This window comes from Hyla sarda, chromosome 8 (genome assembly GCF_029499605.1).
Source record: "Hyla sarda isolate aHylSar1 chromosome 8, aHylSar1.hap1, whole genome shotgun sequence".
Taxonomy (NCBI): Eukaryota; Metazoa; Chordata; class Amphibia; order Anura; family Hylidae; genus Hyla; species Hyla sarda.
This window is the reverse complement of record NC_079196.1, coordinates 172,928,147-172,945,483: the sequence shown is the minus strand read 5'-3', so window position 1 is coordinate 172,945,483 and position 17,337 is coordinate 172,928,147. Positions and strand designations below refer to the sequence as shown.

At 44.1% G+C, this 17,337-nt stretch overlaps 1 protein-coding gene across 3 annotated transcripts in view; it reads left to right on the top strand.

Moving 5' to 3' along the window:
- The window catches only part of DNAH3 (dynein axonemal heavy chain 3), a 536,740-nt gene that overhangs the window by 375,878 nt on the left and 143,525 nt on the right, over positions 1 to 17,337 (top strand). For all 3 annotated transcript variants that reach the window (XM_056535450.1, XM_056535451.1, XM_056535449.1), the window contains exons 39-40: positions 2,600 to 2,729; positions 5,298 to 5,534. In XM_056535450.1, coding sequence (XP_056391425.1) covers positions 2,600 to 2,729; positions 5,298 to 5,534 — 367 coding nt within the window. The remainder of the gene's footprint in view (positions 1 to 2,599; positions 2,730 to 5,297; positions 5,535 to 17,337) is intronic.

Here is a 17,337-nt window from a genome sequence, read left to right as displayed (position 1 = left end):
ATTTGGGGTTAGCAGTAAAGAAGGATCTGTTTCTGGCATTTGAGGATGATCTTATGTTTACCTGGATTTTGGAAGGACACTATAAGTGTATTTGTGTCAGGCACAATAAATCTATATGGAGCTTGCATTCTAGGAAGCTTTGGTTACATGTGGCTGGCATTCTTAAAAGCTGGAGACATCTGTGTCTGGCATGCTGGCAGATACTTCTAATTCTAAATTTTGGCAAAAAAAAGGCAATTCAAAAAGTTTTCATGTCATGTACTGCTTTAAAATTTGCAGTCATTTTGTTCTGCTTTTATTCACAGGTATAGTTGTAGACTTTGTTATTTTACAGTTTTATACTTGAAACCAGGTAACTAGGTGTCTTTAAAAAAAAAAAAAAAAAAAGGGGGTTATCCAGGCTTCTAAAATTGATGGTCTTTCATCAGGTCTAATTCAACTGTGCAAAATGGCACTTTGATGAGTGCTATTGCCTCCCGAATGTTTGATTGAGTTTTACAGTGTTAGTACTAGCATACGTAGCATTTTTCGCAAAGACTTGACTTGGTATAACATCTGTGTTACATTTACTATAAATCCTGAAGTAAACATTGTAGGGGCTGCAGCTCTCACCAGAGTTGGACCACCACCAATCTTATAATGAAAGCCTATCCTGAGGTCAGGACATTAATATTAAAAGTCCAGAAAAACACAATGAGTAGATTTATCACAACTTGGACAAGGGAAAAAGCAGAAGTGTTGCCATAGGAACAAATTAGGTTCCAGCTCATTTCTTAATGACCCTCTGAAAAATGAACATAGGTACCTGACTAGTGACTGTATCAACTACTCCACGTTTCCCTTCCATTAGATTTTGAAATCTCCCCATTTGTGATATTATGACATGTTATTTGAAATGACATACTCGGCTCCTCTACCGAGCAAAAAACATTGATAAGTCAATTTTTTTATGTGGAACCGGTTGGGTACCTTAAAGGTCATCATATCAGAATTGTTATTGTTCTGAAATCCCATGTAAGTCATGTCTTTTTTTTAATCCATAATTTATGTTCATGCCAGATCAGTTCTTTTTACAGTACTGTATTTTTGTCTCTTTGTTCTTTGGCCTGCCAGGATCATACAAGGTTGGTATATTATATGTCAATTTCATGTCCCATTCCATCGTTCTTCATGTATAAAAATCTTAATAGGCTATACAAGGTGGATAAATGTAAAGCTGTGCAGCTAAGAGTTGGTGTAGATTTCCTATGTAATTTATGTCAATTGGCATAAATTATAGGAAATCTCTCAAATTGTGAAGTTGTAAATATTTGCACTAAGACTTGCAGAAAAATTTAAGCTAGACACTGACAACTGGCATGCATGTCTTTATAAATTCCATTTATAAATGCAAAATAGGTTAATATTATACTACATATGAGTGGGTGCACTCAAAGGGAAGCTGGGTGCTTGCTCACTTAGGGCAAAGCTGCAGATCTACACCCTAGCCATGCTTTAAATACTCTGGCCAAGGCATAGTGACTGCTTGCCCTTACCCAGTGTTGGACTGGCTCACCAAACAAGTGGAGAATATTTAATTAGCCTCAACCCTGACACAATAATGGGCCCAAATGTCCTGTAAAAACACCTTATTGATAATATGTCATGAGTGTACACTGACAACAACAACAAAGGTTATACTAAAGGAGTACTCTGGCCCTAGACATCTTATCCCCTATCCAAAGGATAGGGGATAAGATGTCTGATCACAGGGGGCCCACCACTGGGGACCCCGCGATCCCCCCTGCAGCAGCCCGGAGCTAAGTTTTCTACGAGGCTGATAATGGATGGTGCAGGGGACGGGGCATCGTGACGTCACGGCCTGCCTCCTCATGACATCATGCCCTGCCCCCTCAATACAAGTCTATGGGAGGGGGCATGATGCCCCATCCATAGACTTGCATTGAGGGGGCGGACGTTACATCACAAGGGGCGTTGCCGTGACATCACGATGCCCCATCCCCTGCACCGTCTGTCATCAGCCTTGGACAGAAAACTTAGCTCCGAGCTGCTGCAGGGGGGATCGCGGGATCCCCAGTGGTGGGCCCCCCGTGATCAGACATCTTATCTAGGGCCCCTTTTAAGAGAGTCCTTATAGATGGAGGCTGGGAAATAATCTTCTGTGGTATAGCCTAGACATCCAAGGCCAATACAGGTCCTGACCCAGACAACCAGCACCCCCGCAAATGACCTGCCAGCTCCCCACCCAGCTACACACCTGTTTGTGTACTGTAATGTATAACTCATGTGCAAAATACTTTTGCATTCTAAACTACCAGTATCTCCTTTATTAAAATGTGTCTGTAGAAGAGAGTCCATTAGAAAATGCCATCCTTCATGCTCCAGACAATGTGAATAATGCCTTGTATTCAACTTTACATAATAAGAATTCAGTATGTAACGTTATTTTTGCAAATGCTACCTAAATCTGACATATACAAAGGAGCCTGTTCTCGGTTTTATGATACATCGTAAAGGTTTGCTGCTTTATCTCACACTATTTATGCTCTTCAATGATAACAGTTTCAGACTTTTGTGTTGTGCTTTATTTTACTTTTAGATTAATGACATGTTTAACTGGCTGGTTCAGCCATGCTTGAATTTCATCCGTCTGGAATGTAAATTTCTGGTGCAGACTTCTCCCATCCACCTGACATACAGCATGATGAGACTTTACACCTGTCTGATCGGTAAAGTAGTTAATCTTCATTCTCAAAATTAGAAGTGAACATACTTTATTTTTTAGCCACGTCTATGTGATAGCTCTGATGTGTATTATTTATGACATTTCATTACATATACTATACATGTAACAGTCATGACTCTGGACGATAAGGCTGAGAAAATTTGACATGTCAGTCTGTTCTATTTCTATATGTATTCAAAATGACAATGTTGCAAGAAATTTTAAATATAAAAACTGACATTAATTGTTTGTGGACAGGTAGATATATAGATATAGATATTGCAATACTTGTACTAAGCCTTAGGTACAACCTGTATTACTACATGTATTATAGTTCATAGCTGCGTTTACAATGACGTCAGAGCAGAAATCTTCTAGCATTCCTTGCTGGTTTAAAGCATTGTTATACAGTTATACCATTAAAGTAAACTGTAGTGGTATATAACTTATTCCCTATCCGAAACATAGGAAGTTATAGATCATGGGGACCCCCTACGATCTCCTGTACAGGGCCCCGGCAGTGTGTATAAAGGGAGTGTTTCGTGCCCACATGACTCGGCGGCTGACACGCCCCCTCCATGTATCTCTATGGGATATATGGGGTGGGCCTGTCGGCCGCCATGTCATTCTGGGGACAGACACACCCCCTTCCTGAGCACTGCCGGGGCCCTGTACAGGAGATTGCGGGGGGGGCGCCAGTAATCAGAACCCCCGCAATCTTTAACTTATCACCTATCCTTCGTATAGGGGATAAGTTATATACCACTACAATTTTCCTTTAAGGGTTTGTTCACACATTGCAGATTCACTACAGATTTACTGAATGTATTATACAAGTGTGTGGCCACAGAAATGCTGAGAATTTTCCACTTCTGCATGCGTAGATCTGCATCAAATCAGGAAGGATTTTCATGTGGATTTGCCTCTGTGGATTTGTGGATATTTTAAAATAAAAATGGATTTGCTAATACTGTATTTTAAAATAAAATAAGTAAATGTATTTGCAGAGTTTCCAGTATATACAATTGACATCCTGATGATTAAATTTTTGCTGTACAGGTCAATTTCTGCACAGATTTTGTGCAGATCTTTTCTGCAGCATGTGGCTAAAGGGGTATTCCTGCCATAGATATCTTATCCCCTATTGAAAGGGATCCATTGAGATCTCTGACCCGGCACCCCAGTAATCCGCTGCATGGAGCGAACTCCTCTCCGTGCCGTATTACGAGCAACCACAGCTGTCTCACCCTCTCCTATAGACATTAATGGAAGGAGGCATGAGGACCACAGCCGCCCGAAGCCTAGCACAGCTGGCGTTCTGAACATAAATGTTCAGAACTCTGGGGTGCCGGGCTGGAAATCACTGGAGGGTTCCTGCAGCCGGACCTCCGCAATCAGACATCTTATCCCCTATTCTTTGGAATGGGGATAAGATGTCTAGGGGCGGAGTACCCCTTTAAGCTTTTGGAAATCTCGTCCACTTGCTGCTGCTGCTGCTGTTGTAATAAATGCAGATTTTCTGCATTGAACTTTTGTGTGGTGTATTTTTTATTGTAAATAATGCATTTCGTAAAATCTCTGAAATTTCATGTCCGTATATTTAACATTAATGGGGTTATCTAGCGGCTGGGGGGGTTTAAAAGTATGCCCATTGTGTGGGGTATAACAAAATAAACCATCACTTACCTCACAGAGATTATCTTCCTGATCTGCAGTGTGACGTGTTGGGTTCTGTGTGTCACAAACCTGCTCAGCGAATCGCTGACTGCAGCAATGTCCTGCTTCGGTTAGCGAATTGCTTAATGGCAGTATGACACACTGGGCCCGGGTGCTTCCTGGCACTGGCTGTCACGATGCAACACAGTAAGACGATCGCTGCGGGGGGACTGGAGCAGGACACCAGAGTGCTGGAGGGAATTAAAGGTTTATTTTGTTAAATACCACACAATGTGCATACTTTTGACCCCCCCCCCCCTTTAGCCGCTGGATAACCCCTTTAATGTGCTCTATGTAAGTCTGACGTTTTTTTCCCAGCTGTATTTTATTGGTACACATATTGGGAAAATATATTATACAAAGGTTAACAATCTTGAATCGTGATAAATAATAAATACTACTAAGGCTAGATTCACACTACAGAATTTCCAAAAGGAGATTTCAGCTTTGGATTTCGACTCAGAAATTCTGGTGCAGTAGAATCCTATTGCTGGCAATGGGAATCCCGCTCACAGAGCACACTATAGAATGTCAGTGGCAGATATTCCGCTTCTGAATTTCCACTGACAAAACAATGAGCTTGCTCATTCTTTAGGCGGAATCCGTGCCACAGACATTGCAGCACTTGAAATCTCAGACCAGACTTTTTCTGCCCGAAGATTCTGTAGTGTAAACCTAGCCTAAGAGTACAGCATACATTTAATAAAGCCCCGCAGCAGTGTGCATAAAGATATGTGTTATATCATCCTTTATTTTGGCTGAACAATGCTTTACACTTCACGTATCCATATTCTGTGCTGGTGGCATTGCTGGTGTGTGTGAAGTCCACGTATGTAAATGGCTTATTATGTTGCAGATGACATAGTCAGATCTGGAGAAGAAGGCAGAGAACCCATGTCCAGCCAGCAGATAACATTGTGGTTACAAGGTCTTTTCCTGTTTGCCTTGGTTTGGAGTATTGGGGGAACCATAAATGGAGAAAGTAGAAAGAAGTTTGATGTTTACTACCGTAACCTTCTGATGGGCATGAACGACCAAAACCCTCGACCCAAGAGTGTTAAATTAACAAAGAACAATGTGTTTCCAGAAAGAGGTAAGCTTGATGTTATGGGGTAAGCCATAATATAAATATATATATATACAGTGGGGTAAAAAAGTATTTAGTCAGCCACCAATTGTGAAAGTTCTCCCACTTAAAAATACGAGAGAGGCCTGTAATTTTCATCATAGGTATACCTCAACTATGAGAGACATAATGAGAAAAAAAAATATCCATAAAATCACATTGTCTGATTTTTAAATAATTTATTTTCAAATTATGGTGGAAAATAAGTATTTGTCAATAACAAAAGTTCATCTCAATACTTTGTTATATACCCTTTGTTGGCAATGACAGAGGTCAAACGTTTTCTGTAAGTCTTCACAAGGTTTTCACACACTGTTGCTGGTATTTTGGCCCATTCCTTCACGCAGATCTCCTCTAGAGCAGTGATGTTTTGGGGCTGTCGCTGGGCAACACAGACTTTCAGCTCCCTCCAAAGGTTTTCAATGGGGTTTAGATCTGGAGACTGGCTAGGCCACTCCAGGACCTTGAAATGCTTCTTACGGAACCACTCCTTCTTTGCCCGGGTGGTGTGTTTGGGATCATAGTCATGCTGAAATACCCAGCCATGTTTTATCTTCAATGCCCTTGCTGATGGAAGGAGGTTTTCACTCAAAATCTCACGATACATCACCCATTCATTCTTTCCTTTACACGGATTAGTTGTCCTGGTCCCTTAGTAGAAAAACAGCCCCAAAGCATGATGTTTCCACCCCCATGCTTCACAGTAGGTATGTTGTTCTTTGGATGCAACTCAGCATTCTTTCTCCTCCAAACACGACGAGTTGAGTTTTTAACAAAAAGTTCTACTTTGGTTTCATCTGACCATATGACATTCTACCATTACTCTTCTGGATCATCTAAATGCTCTCTAGCAAACTTCAGACGGGCCCGGACATGTACTGGCATAAGCAGGGGGACACGTCTGGCACTGCATGATTTGAGTCTCTGGCGGTGGAGTGTGTTACTGATGGTAGCCTTTGTTACTTTGGTCCAAGCTCTCTGCAGGTCATTCACTAGGTCCCCCCGTGTGGTTCTGGGATTTTTGCTCACCGTTCTTGTGATCATTTTGACACCACAGGTTGAGATCTTGCATGGAGCCCCAGATCGAGGGAGATTATCAGTGGTCTTTTATGTCTTTCATTTTCTAATAATCGCTCCCACAGTTGATTTCTTCACACCAAGCTGCTTGCCTATTGCAGATTGTCTTCCCATCCTGGTGCAGGCCTACAATTTTGTTTCTGTGTCCTTCGACAGCTCTTTGGTCTTGGCCATAGTGGAGTTTGGAGAGTGTGACTGTTTGAGGTTGTGGACAGGTGTCTTTTATACTGATAACAAGTTCAAACAGGAGCCATTAATAAAGGTAATGAGTGGAGGATAGAGGAGACTCCTAAAGAAGAAGTTACAGGTCTGTGCGAGCCAGAAATCTTGCTTGTTTGTAGGTGACCAAATATTTATTTTCCACCATGATTTGCAAATAAATTCTTTAAAAATCAGACAGTATGATTTTCTGGATTTTTTTTCCTCATTATGTCCCTCATAGTTGAGGTATACCTATGATGAAAAAGTTCTCCCACTTAAAGGTGTATTCCACCCCTAGACATCTTATCCCCTATCCAAAAATGTCTGATCGCGGGGGTCCCGCCGCTGGGGATCCCCGCAATATAGCATGCGGCACCCACCTGTTTCTGCTCCGGAAGCGCTGGAGGGTCTGGGTCCCGACCACGGGAACGGAAGTTCGTGACGTCACGACTCCGCCCCCGTGTGACATCACGCCCCTTCCCCTCAATGCAAGTCTATGGGAGGGGGAGTGACCCTTCAGGTGGGTGCGGCATGCTATATTGCGGGGGTCCCCAGCGGCGTGACCCCCACGATCAGACATCTTATCCCCTATCCAAAGGATAAGATGTCTAGGGGTGGAGTACCCCTTTAAGTGGGAGAACTTGCACAATTGGCGGCTGACTATATACTTTTTGGCACCACTGTATATATATATATATAGATAGATAGATAGATATCCAAAAGGCAGCGGCACACCAATAAGATGAAAAAAGTGGTCTTTTATTCACACAAACGTGAGGCGGCGTTTCGGCTAACTCACCTAGCCATTTTCAAGCTTTCAAGTCTTGAAAATGGCTAGGTGAGCTAGACTTTTTTTCATCTTATTGGCATGTCGCTGCCTTTTGGATATCTATCTATCTATCTATATATATATATATATATATATATATATATACCCGGACCGGACACAGTGTGCACCCAGGCATATTTTTTTTGTGGTAAATTTATGTAGCCTAATAATTACTCAAAATGTATGATTGCATGAACAAAAAAAAGGAAAAATATTACAATCATAAAAAAGCCTCTGCGACTTGAGGAATTTTATTTATTGTACATACAATTGCAATTAATACTCACAAAAAATAGCGGAGTCATTATTAGAAAAATGCAAAGATTCTTTATTAATGATACACATATAATATAAAATAGAGGACTTCCACCCAGATGGAGGAAAAGAACCAAACACAGGTGACCCCTAGGATCGTAATAGGAGCTAACAGGACGTAATATGTAAAGCAGCAATACAAATCAATTTAAACATAGCAAGATATAGCCAGGTTTCTCAAAGGACTACAAGACACAGCAATATCAATGGTAAAAGACATACTTAGTCTAGATATGCTCCAGAACAATCTGAGGGGACACCACCCCAACGTAGCGTTTCGGGATGAAAGCCTTTGCCATCAAAGGTTGTGATCCCAAAGCGCTGCGTTTTACAATTGCTGCTTCTCCATGCACAAAGGCAGAGGTAGCGGTCCTGCTGCTGGGTTGTTGCCTTCCTACCGCTTCCTCCATGTCTCCTGATGTACTGGCCTGTTTCCTGGTAGCGCCTCCATGCTCTGGACACTACGCTGACAGACACAGCAAACCTTCTTGCCACAGCTCGCATTGATGTGCCATCCTGGATGAGCTGCACTACCTGAGTCACTTGTGTGGGTTGTAGACTCCGTCTCATGCTACCACTAGAGTGAAAGCACCGCCAGCATTCAAATGTGACCAAAACAACTGCCAGGAAGCATAGGAACTGAGAAGTGGTCTGTGGTCACCACACCACCTGCAGAACCATTCCTTTATTGGGGGTGTTTTGCTAATTGCCTATAATTTCCACCTGTTGTCTGTTCCATTTGCACAACAGCATGTGAAATTGATTGTCAATCAGTGTTGCTTCCTGGGTGGACAGTGTGATTTCACAGAAGTGTGACTGACTTGGAGTTACATTGTGTTGTTTAAGTGTTCCCTTTATTTTTTTGAGCAGTATACTAAAGATCATGCACTTACATAATACATTTGTCTTGTTTGTCTAAAACAACAGCAACAGCAAATTTCTGTTGGTAAACTCCTCCATTGCTTTTATATAAAGTAGCCTGTATGCCCCACTGTTACAAGGTGTAAAGTACTGCTACAATTACTCACTGTCTGCTCTGCTATTCTTTTGCTCACTGACCAGCATGTGAAACACAGTTCCACAAAGACAGGGATGCAGGGGGAAGAGAAAGGAGCACTGGAGATTAAAGGGGTACTCTGGTGAAATTTTTTTTTTTATCAACTGATGTCAGAAAGTTAAACAGATTTGTAAATTACTTGTATTTAAAAATCTTAATCCTTCCAATACTTATCAGCTGCTGTATGCTCCAGAGGAAGTTGTATTTCTTCCTGGAGTTTCTTCCAGTCTGACCACAGTGCTCTCTGCTGACATCTCTGTCTGTGTCAGGAATTGTCCAGAGCAGGAGATGTTTGCCATGGGGATTTGCTTGTACTCTGGACAGTTCCTGATACAGACAGAGGTGTCAGCACAGAGCACTGTGGTCGGACAGAAAAGAACTCCAAAAAGAAATACAACTTTGTCTGTAGTATACAGCAGCTGATAAATGCTGGAAGGATTAAGATTTTTAAATATATCTATTTAAATAGATCTATTTAACTTTCTGGCACCAGTTAATTGAAAAAAAAAATAATGTTTTCCACTTGAGTACCCTTTAAAGGCATGTGGCACGTGATCTCTAGTACTGCATGTTTTGTTTATGGGATATCACACAAGCAGGAGACACCAGGGACCACTAGCTCTGTCTAAAATCACAGATCAGAAAAGCACTTTTGAATTCATGCTCATTTTATTTAAATGGTGGTTATTATAAATGTTGGGAGGGAATGGGTATGTTTGATATTTTTGACAACAGTCAATCCTTATATTCTTCTGGCCTGCATCAGCTACCCTTAAAAGGGTCTTTTCACTCTGAGGGGGCAGACGGCTGCTTTTACAACAATTTGCTCCTCTCCCAAATTTAAAGAGATGCGCCTATGTTTGCTGTAAAGCCACATTAAAACATTATGTGATTTTTACCAAGTGGTTCATGCCTGGGTGTCAAAAAAACTGCAGCACATGTGAATACACACTACGGCTTTGGACATAAGTAGTGGTAGTATGTCGTGCAGCCAGTAATCACGCAGAAAACGTTGCAAAGCACCACATTTTTGCTACATGTGAATCCATCCTTAAAGAGGAACTCCACTGGCCAGCGTTCGTAACGAAATGTTCCGAATGCTGTTTCCGTGCTGCGGGGGTCGGCCATGCCCCTCGTGATGTCACAACCACACCCCCTCAATGCTAGTCTATGGGAGGGGGCGTGACGACAGTCACGCCCCCTCCCATAGACTTGCATTGAGGGGTGTGTGGTTGTGACGTCACGAGGGGCATGGCCGACCCCCGCAGAGCGAAAAAAACATTCGGAACATTTCGTTCCAAACACCGGCCAGTGGAGTTCCTCTTTAATGTGTATGCAGTTAATTCTCGGCCAGCTGCATTCTCCATCAAGCCGTCTAAATCGGACTATACCTTGGCATATTCATTGTCATTTACACAGTGAATGCTCAGTGTCACATGGGTGGATTATCTGCCTTAGGTCACCTTTCCTTACCATTCACAAATAATCCCTTTTAGTATGTTGTGCTTATGTTTTTTTTTTTTTTTTTAATCATGGTTAAAGCCTTTATTAAACATCCTGAAAGCAGCTGCTCCCATTCAAGGGAGCTAAACATGTAGAAAATATTCCAAAAAATATCCTTATTCTGTCTCTTTCATTTTGTTCTGTCTTTTATTGTTATTGAAGAAACAGCCTTTACCCCAACCCTTCTCACAAGGAGACAAGCCCCTCCAACCTAAACAAGGCTCCACGCCATCTGCCAGCTGAATATGGAAGGTAGCACAATGAAATGAACACTTTTGTTTTCTGCAATATTCCCTTGCAGACTGACTCAGGACTTGTTCACACCACATTGTCACAACCTGTCCATTTAATTATTTATGTTTTTTTCAAATAAATCAGATCAATAGGTTTTCATTGGGGCTTTAATAGCAGTTAAAGGTGCCCGTTTGTCTCCATTTCACATGTTTCCGGCAGGATCCATTTTTGAAACAGGACAACCAGAGACCCTCTCATTTTTCTGTCCTGTTGATCAACGTACTATATCTTTGGCATTGTCCAAGGGGAAAATCAGCAGTAAATCAGCAGCGGATCTGACACAATTGTCATGTTACTGCAGTGTTACGCTACATGGTGTTAATTGTAGGATATTTGCCTTATTGTTGATTTGTTTTGCAGATGTATTGTATTGTGTAATTTATATCTAATGATTTAATTTTATGTACTCCTCACTGTACTTTATACTGTTATGCACTTTATTATGAGGAACCCCATATATTCACATTAGTACATTATATTGCACTGATGAACAATTGTGGGGAGAAGCCTCCCCAATGCAGCCTTATTCTTGTTATAGAGAGGACATCCTGTTTTAGTTTGTTGGAGTCCAGTTTCGAGAGAAGGAGGGTAAAGATCACCTTATCTACCTTGCATTAGTTAGACCTTACTGTGTGTGGGACATAGTGAGATTTTTATATCCCTGAGCTTTAAAACTAGCCCAACCTGAGGAATTATTAAAGGGGTACTCCCCTGGAAAACATGTTTTTATTTTTTATTTTTTTTTATCAACTGGTGCCTGAAAGTTAAAGGGGTATATAGGGCAAAACATTTTATCCCTTATCCAAAGGATAAATATTTTTGCCAGAAATACCCCTTTAAACTGATTTGTAAATTACTTCTATTTAAAAGTCCTTCCAGTACTTATCAGCTGCTGTATGCTACAGAGGAAGTTTTTATTTTTGAATTTCCTTTCTGTCTGACCACAGTGCTCTCTGCTGACACCTCTGTCCATTTTAGGAACTGTCCGGAACAGGAGAGGTTTGCTATGGGGATTTGCTCCTATTCTGGACAGTTTCTAAAATGAACAGAGGTGTCAGCAGAGAGCACTGTGGTCAGACAGAAAAGAAATTCAAAAAGAAAAGGACTTCCTCTGTAGCATACAGCAGCTGATAAGTACTGGAAGGTTTAAGTATTTTTAAATAGAAGTAATTTACAAATATGTTTAATTTTCTGGCACCAGTTGATTTAAAAAAAAATGTTTTCCAGTGGCTTACCCCTTTAAATACAGGAGATATAGAGACAGAATCCAGAGACTTTGGAGAAAATATATTTCTTATCCACTCCGGCTCCGCTTTGATATGTATATTAAAATAGTGGCTGTTGTAATAACACTGTGTTTCCATTCCACCTAGGCATGGGTTAATGTATTGAGAGCCTGGTTTCTCCCCTGTTGCTTGGAGCTGGACGCCGAGCCCGTTCTGCACCGGCACTTGCGGTTCCCATGGCGACGCGTCTATATGGCCGTGTCATCGCGTACACATGGAGCGCTACGTGGTGCGTGTGACTGTGGTCTTGTGACGCGTCGCGGTGGGCCGGAAGTGTCGGCGCGGCACGCGCAAGGCGTCCCCAGGTGACTGCTATCAGAAGGTGAGACATGAACCCCCATAAATAGGATGAGTGGAGTCCCCATTGGTACCGTGGTCCTGTGAGCAAGCAAAAACGCGCGTTAGGGTGGCGTATTCCTGTGTGACCTGCAGGTAGTGATTGGCGACTGATGGGACTTCCCTTGTTGTTGTGGTAGTGGGGTGGCTTATTATTTTACTATTATTTATATTGAGTTTGGATAGGCTATACGGCACTCGGATAGCATCCTTTATGCTCTGTATGAGGCCTTAACCTTTTGTGCAATATTTCTAAAGTGCAATAATTTTTCATGTACTGTACTGTTACGTTTTGCACTGATGCACTTAGTCACTTTTCCATCTCATTTTGCTGCCTCTGATCCCCCTCCTTCATGTATATATTTTGCATGTGGCACTTTAGTTCTAGGCATATACAGCCCAAGAGAAAAAAGATTACTTTCTCTATTCAGTCTGTCCAACCATTTCCTGCAGGGACTTGTTTGTCATGTTCTGTATAATTTTTATGTGATTTTATCATTGTGTATTCTTGTGACCTTAATAAAGATTGTCCTTATTTTGCACATATATTTGATTCTACCGGTTCTTTGTAGGAGTTACCTATTGGCGTATAACACGCACCTTTTAGGCAAAAATTTTTAGCCTAAAGTCTATGTGCGTGTTATACGCCGATAAGCCGCTGCAGTTCAATGATTTAAAGCGGACACTTTAAATCAATGAACTGCAGCGGCTTTGCGGGTTCAGAGACAGCCAGCGCTGCCGGCTTCTCTGCCCCTGCCTGCCCTGGGGTCTAGAGCCCTGCTGCCGGCCCTTCTCTCCCCCTGGCTATCAGCGCCGCTAGGGGGAGAGAAGCGGCGCCGGCAATGGGGCAGCGGCGCCAACAGCCAGGGGGAGAGAAGGGGCAGCGGCACCCATTGCCGGGGCCGCTGCCCCGTTGCCTCCCCCCATCCCCGGTTGCATAATTACCTGTTGCCGGGGTCGGGTCCGCGCTGCTTCAGGCCTCCGGTGTGCGTCCCCTGCGTCGTTGCTATGCGCTGCACGGCGCATGACGTCAGTGCGCCGCGCCGTGCATAGCCCCTTCTCTCCCCCTGGCTATCGGCGCATCTGCCCCATTGCCGGCGCTGCTTCTCTCCCCCTGGCTATCGGCGCCGGCACCGATAGTCAGGGGGAGAGAACGGGCAGCGGTGCAGATAGCCAGCGGGAGAGAAGCGGTGGCAGCAGGGCTCTAGACCCCAGGAAAGGCAGGGAGAGAGAAGCGGGCAGCGACGGCCTCTCTCCCCCTGCCTTTCCTGGGGGTGTATCGGGGTATACACGCGCACACACACGCACCCTCATTTTGCCATGGATATTTGGGTAAAAAACTTTTTTTACCCAAATATCCTTGGTAAAATGAGGGTGCATGTTATAGGCCGGTGCGTGGTATACCCCGATAAATACGGTATATATCTATGGGTAGCTATACCGCTACGGCAGAGTTTTTGTAGGATTTATAGTCCTAGGGAGGTTGTGGATGACACTCCATTAAATTATCTAAAGTCCTGCACCCCACAGTGGCCACTGCAGCGCAGCTACATTAAATACACATTTTTTGTATTAAACTTCTGGGATACTCACGCTCAGCTGCAGCCGCCATCTTCCACGTGCTGCGCACTTGTCTCCCTCCGGCGCAAACAGAAGGTATAAGCACAGTATTAGAGCAGGGACAGACTGGATCCCGGGCAAGCAGAAATGCGACCATCCCCATATAAGGGGGACTGCCTCGGTATCCCCTCTCTGTCCACGCTACATCTGGGGACTTGGGACTCAGCACCGTTATAAGGGGGCCTCCCCCATACCCGTACTTCCTCCTTATCATGGCACAGCAGGCTGGCACATACACGGCTCTCCCTGCGGCCTTCAGTCTCAACATTCGCTCCCCTCAGCTCTCCTAGGGAGCCATCACCAAGTGACTTTATTGTCCCAGCCCGCAGTGCCCCATTTGATTTTTTATGGAGCGGTTTCTGAATAAGGGGTCTCAACGCTTGGGCCCCTCCACCACGGCACAGGTGCCAAGTCCCACTCCTGCTGCTTCACCCTTGGAACAGCCACCTGTACAGAATATGCAGACACAGATAATGGTGATGGAGGTGGCTGCCAGCCAGCCTTTGTTCACCCAGGATGAGGGGCCACCAGCCCAAAAGAGGGCCTCTCCCGATACCACCCTTGGCAGGTGCATCGGACATCGCTGTATCCACCCCCACTGATCTCCAGACTCTGGCAGCATAAATGCAGAGTCGAAAAAGGGCACCGCCTTGGTAGGATCACTACCACTACCTCCCTGCCACCTCATGCTGAATTGTCTCGCCCGCGGAAGGTAATCCTGAAGCTACTTGATTAAAATGACAAGAGGGAGATCCTGAGGGCCTACCACCGACACACTTCACCGCTCACTTTTCGGAATAGCAAGGTGCTGATCTTTGAGGATTTCTCAGAGGATGTGGCCAAGCGCAGAAGAACCTGCGGCAGATTTTGTACTGAACTGTTCAAAGCTAAGAAACGTTTCCAGCTCCAGTACCCTTCTACCCTGAAGGTGTTTAGCTCTGATGGCACCTTTTCCTCATACAAAACACCTGAGGATGCGGAAGCTCCTGCAGGAATCGGCTTGTCACCCCCGCTCACCACTTCGACGTTCACACTCTCCGAGAGGCGGTGCTGCATCTCATCTGCCTAGACGCAGAGGAAGTCGCACAAGATTGCCGGGAGACTCATGGAAGCGCCAAAAGTTGACTAGCAGATGCAGCAGGAGCAGAAGCAGCAGATCTTCATCTCCGGACTAAGTATCTTTCTGTTACATGTGTCGTGCTGTTATCTTCACTCAGGGACTCCGTTGATGTTGGTTGCACTACTCTATGGACCGGAAGGATCACTGTTTTCCACTATTGCCTGATTGCCAATGATGCGGTCCCTCCAATTCCATATGTCTGTATGATATTGTTATTGTTGGGTGGGAATCAGGGCTGAGGATTTGCCTGTTTATTTTCCATCCGTCCTTTTTCCAATATTTCTATTGTGACTAGGTTGGGAGTTCACCTTAGTTTCAGTTGCAGTTATTATTATTATTATTCTTTTTTCATTAATACCTGAATGTTTTCTACCCTTACTGTCAGTTCCATCCTGAATAGTTGTTTCTCCCGTATAGATAGGGGTGCGGGGTGGGGGTTGTGTTTCCTCACGTGCCCGAAAAAAGTGAAGTCCATTACCCACTTGACAGCAGCCTTTATGGCAACTTGGACGCTGTTGTATTCCAGGGTTTTCTTGTTTGTTTTTCTCTTGCTTTGTGTTCTTCTCAGTTTTTTACATGTGTTTCGGTTTTTGTTTCTTCTTCCCAGCCCTCATTCTCAGTAGGTCATCTCCATTGGCTCCTCCACATCTGGGATCTGTATCCGATCTTGTCAACCCTATTTTTGCCTCTGTATTTTTTCTCTCTGCTCTGGTCTCCTTCTCCCCCTCTCTAAGGCTACCCTACCCAGCATTGTACCCTCCCCTTCCCCCTAGCACCAGGAAGGGTGTTTAGCGCATCATGTGTAGAATTATTACCTGGAATGTTAATGGGCTACAATCCCCTCTGAAACGCATGAAGTTTCTGCGCTTTCTGAAACGTCTGCATCCCGACATTGTCCTCCTCCAAGAAACACATCTTGCGGAACCAGACTTTCAGAGAATGCATAAATTATGGGTGGGGGCAGGGTCTTGGGAAGCCCGGATGACAATGGCAAATCTGGAGTGCTGACGTTAATTCATGAATCTTTCGCTCACCCCTTACTCTCCCACAAGCACGATGCTGAGGGACGATTCTCTCATATTCAGTTTGAACATAATGGCAGTGCGTACAGTGTATACAATGTCTATGCCTCGAACTGTGCCATTTTTCACTATCTAGATTATTCTGGAGCTCCGGCCTTTATACCCGAAGGGCACGGATTTCCTGAAGTCTTCCCTCCCCCGCCCCTACTGGTGAGGAAGCGAGATTTCTAGAGGGTCTCACACTACCTAGGCTGGCTGATGATCAGCGCCGAGAGCTCAAAGCGGCAGTAATGGAGGAGGAGGTTGTGGCAAGTATTCAGTCCCTTGCAAATGGCAAAGCACAAGGACCAAATGGTTATCCTGGTGAATTTTACAAGCCCCTCCTGGATCAGATGGTGCCCCCTTTAACTGCTTGAAAATGGCCGCATTGGACGACCGAAACGTTGCATCTGTTGTGATGAAATAAACATCTTGTTTCTTCACCGTCCATCTTGGTGTGCTGCAGCCTTCCTTGATATCTAGTTATCTGGTGCCTGGGACCCGGCTACATTACTGCGTGCACCCACCGCAACTTTTTCTGAGGAGTGCTGCCCTATCTCTACTTTCTAGCCCCCTTTAACTAGCTACTTTAACAAAATTCTGCAAACCTGGGTCATATCTCCTGCTGCTAAACTAGCATACATCAAAGTGCTCCCTAAACCAGGTAAGGACCCCTTAGACCTGGGGTCCTATCGCCCTATCTCCCTGATCAACCAGGAAGTGAAATTGTTATCTAAAATCCTGGCAGATCGTTTGGTGGTTTTTCTACCTTCCTTGATAGGGGATCATCAAGTGAGCTTTGTTAAAACACGTTCAGCTGTCACGAACAATAGAAAGGTTCTGGCTGTCATGGATGGTGCTCGGTGCCAGTCTCAGTGGGATTCCCACCATGCCCTTCTTACGCTTGATGCAGAGAAAGCATTTGATAATGTTTATTGGGACTGGCTGGGGCTGGTGCTGACCAAATTTGGGATCAAGGGCAGATTTAGCTCCTTTCTGGCAGGTTTATATGATGGCCTCACAGCTAGAGTGTACACCCCAGGTATTCTTTTTCGCTCCCTTTTCTTTAGC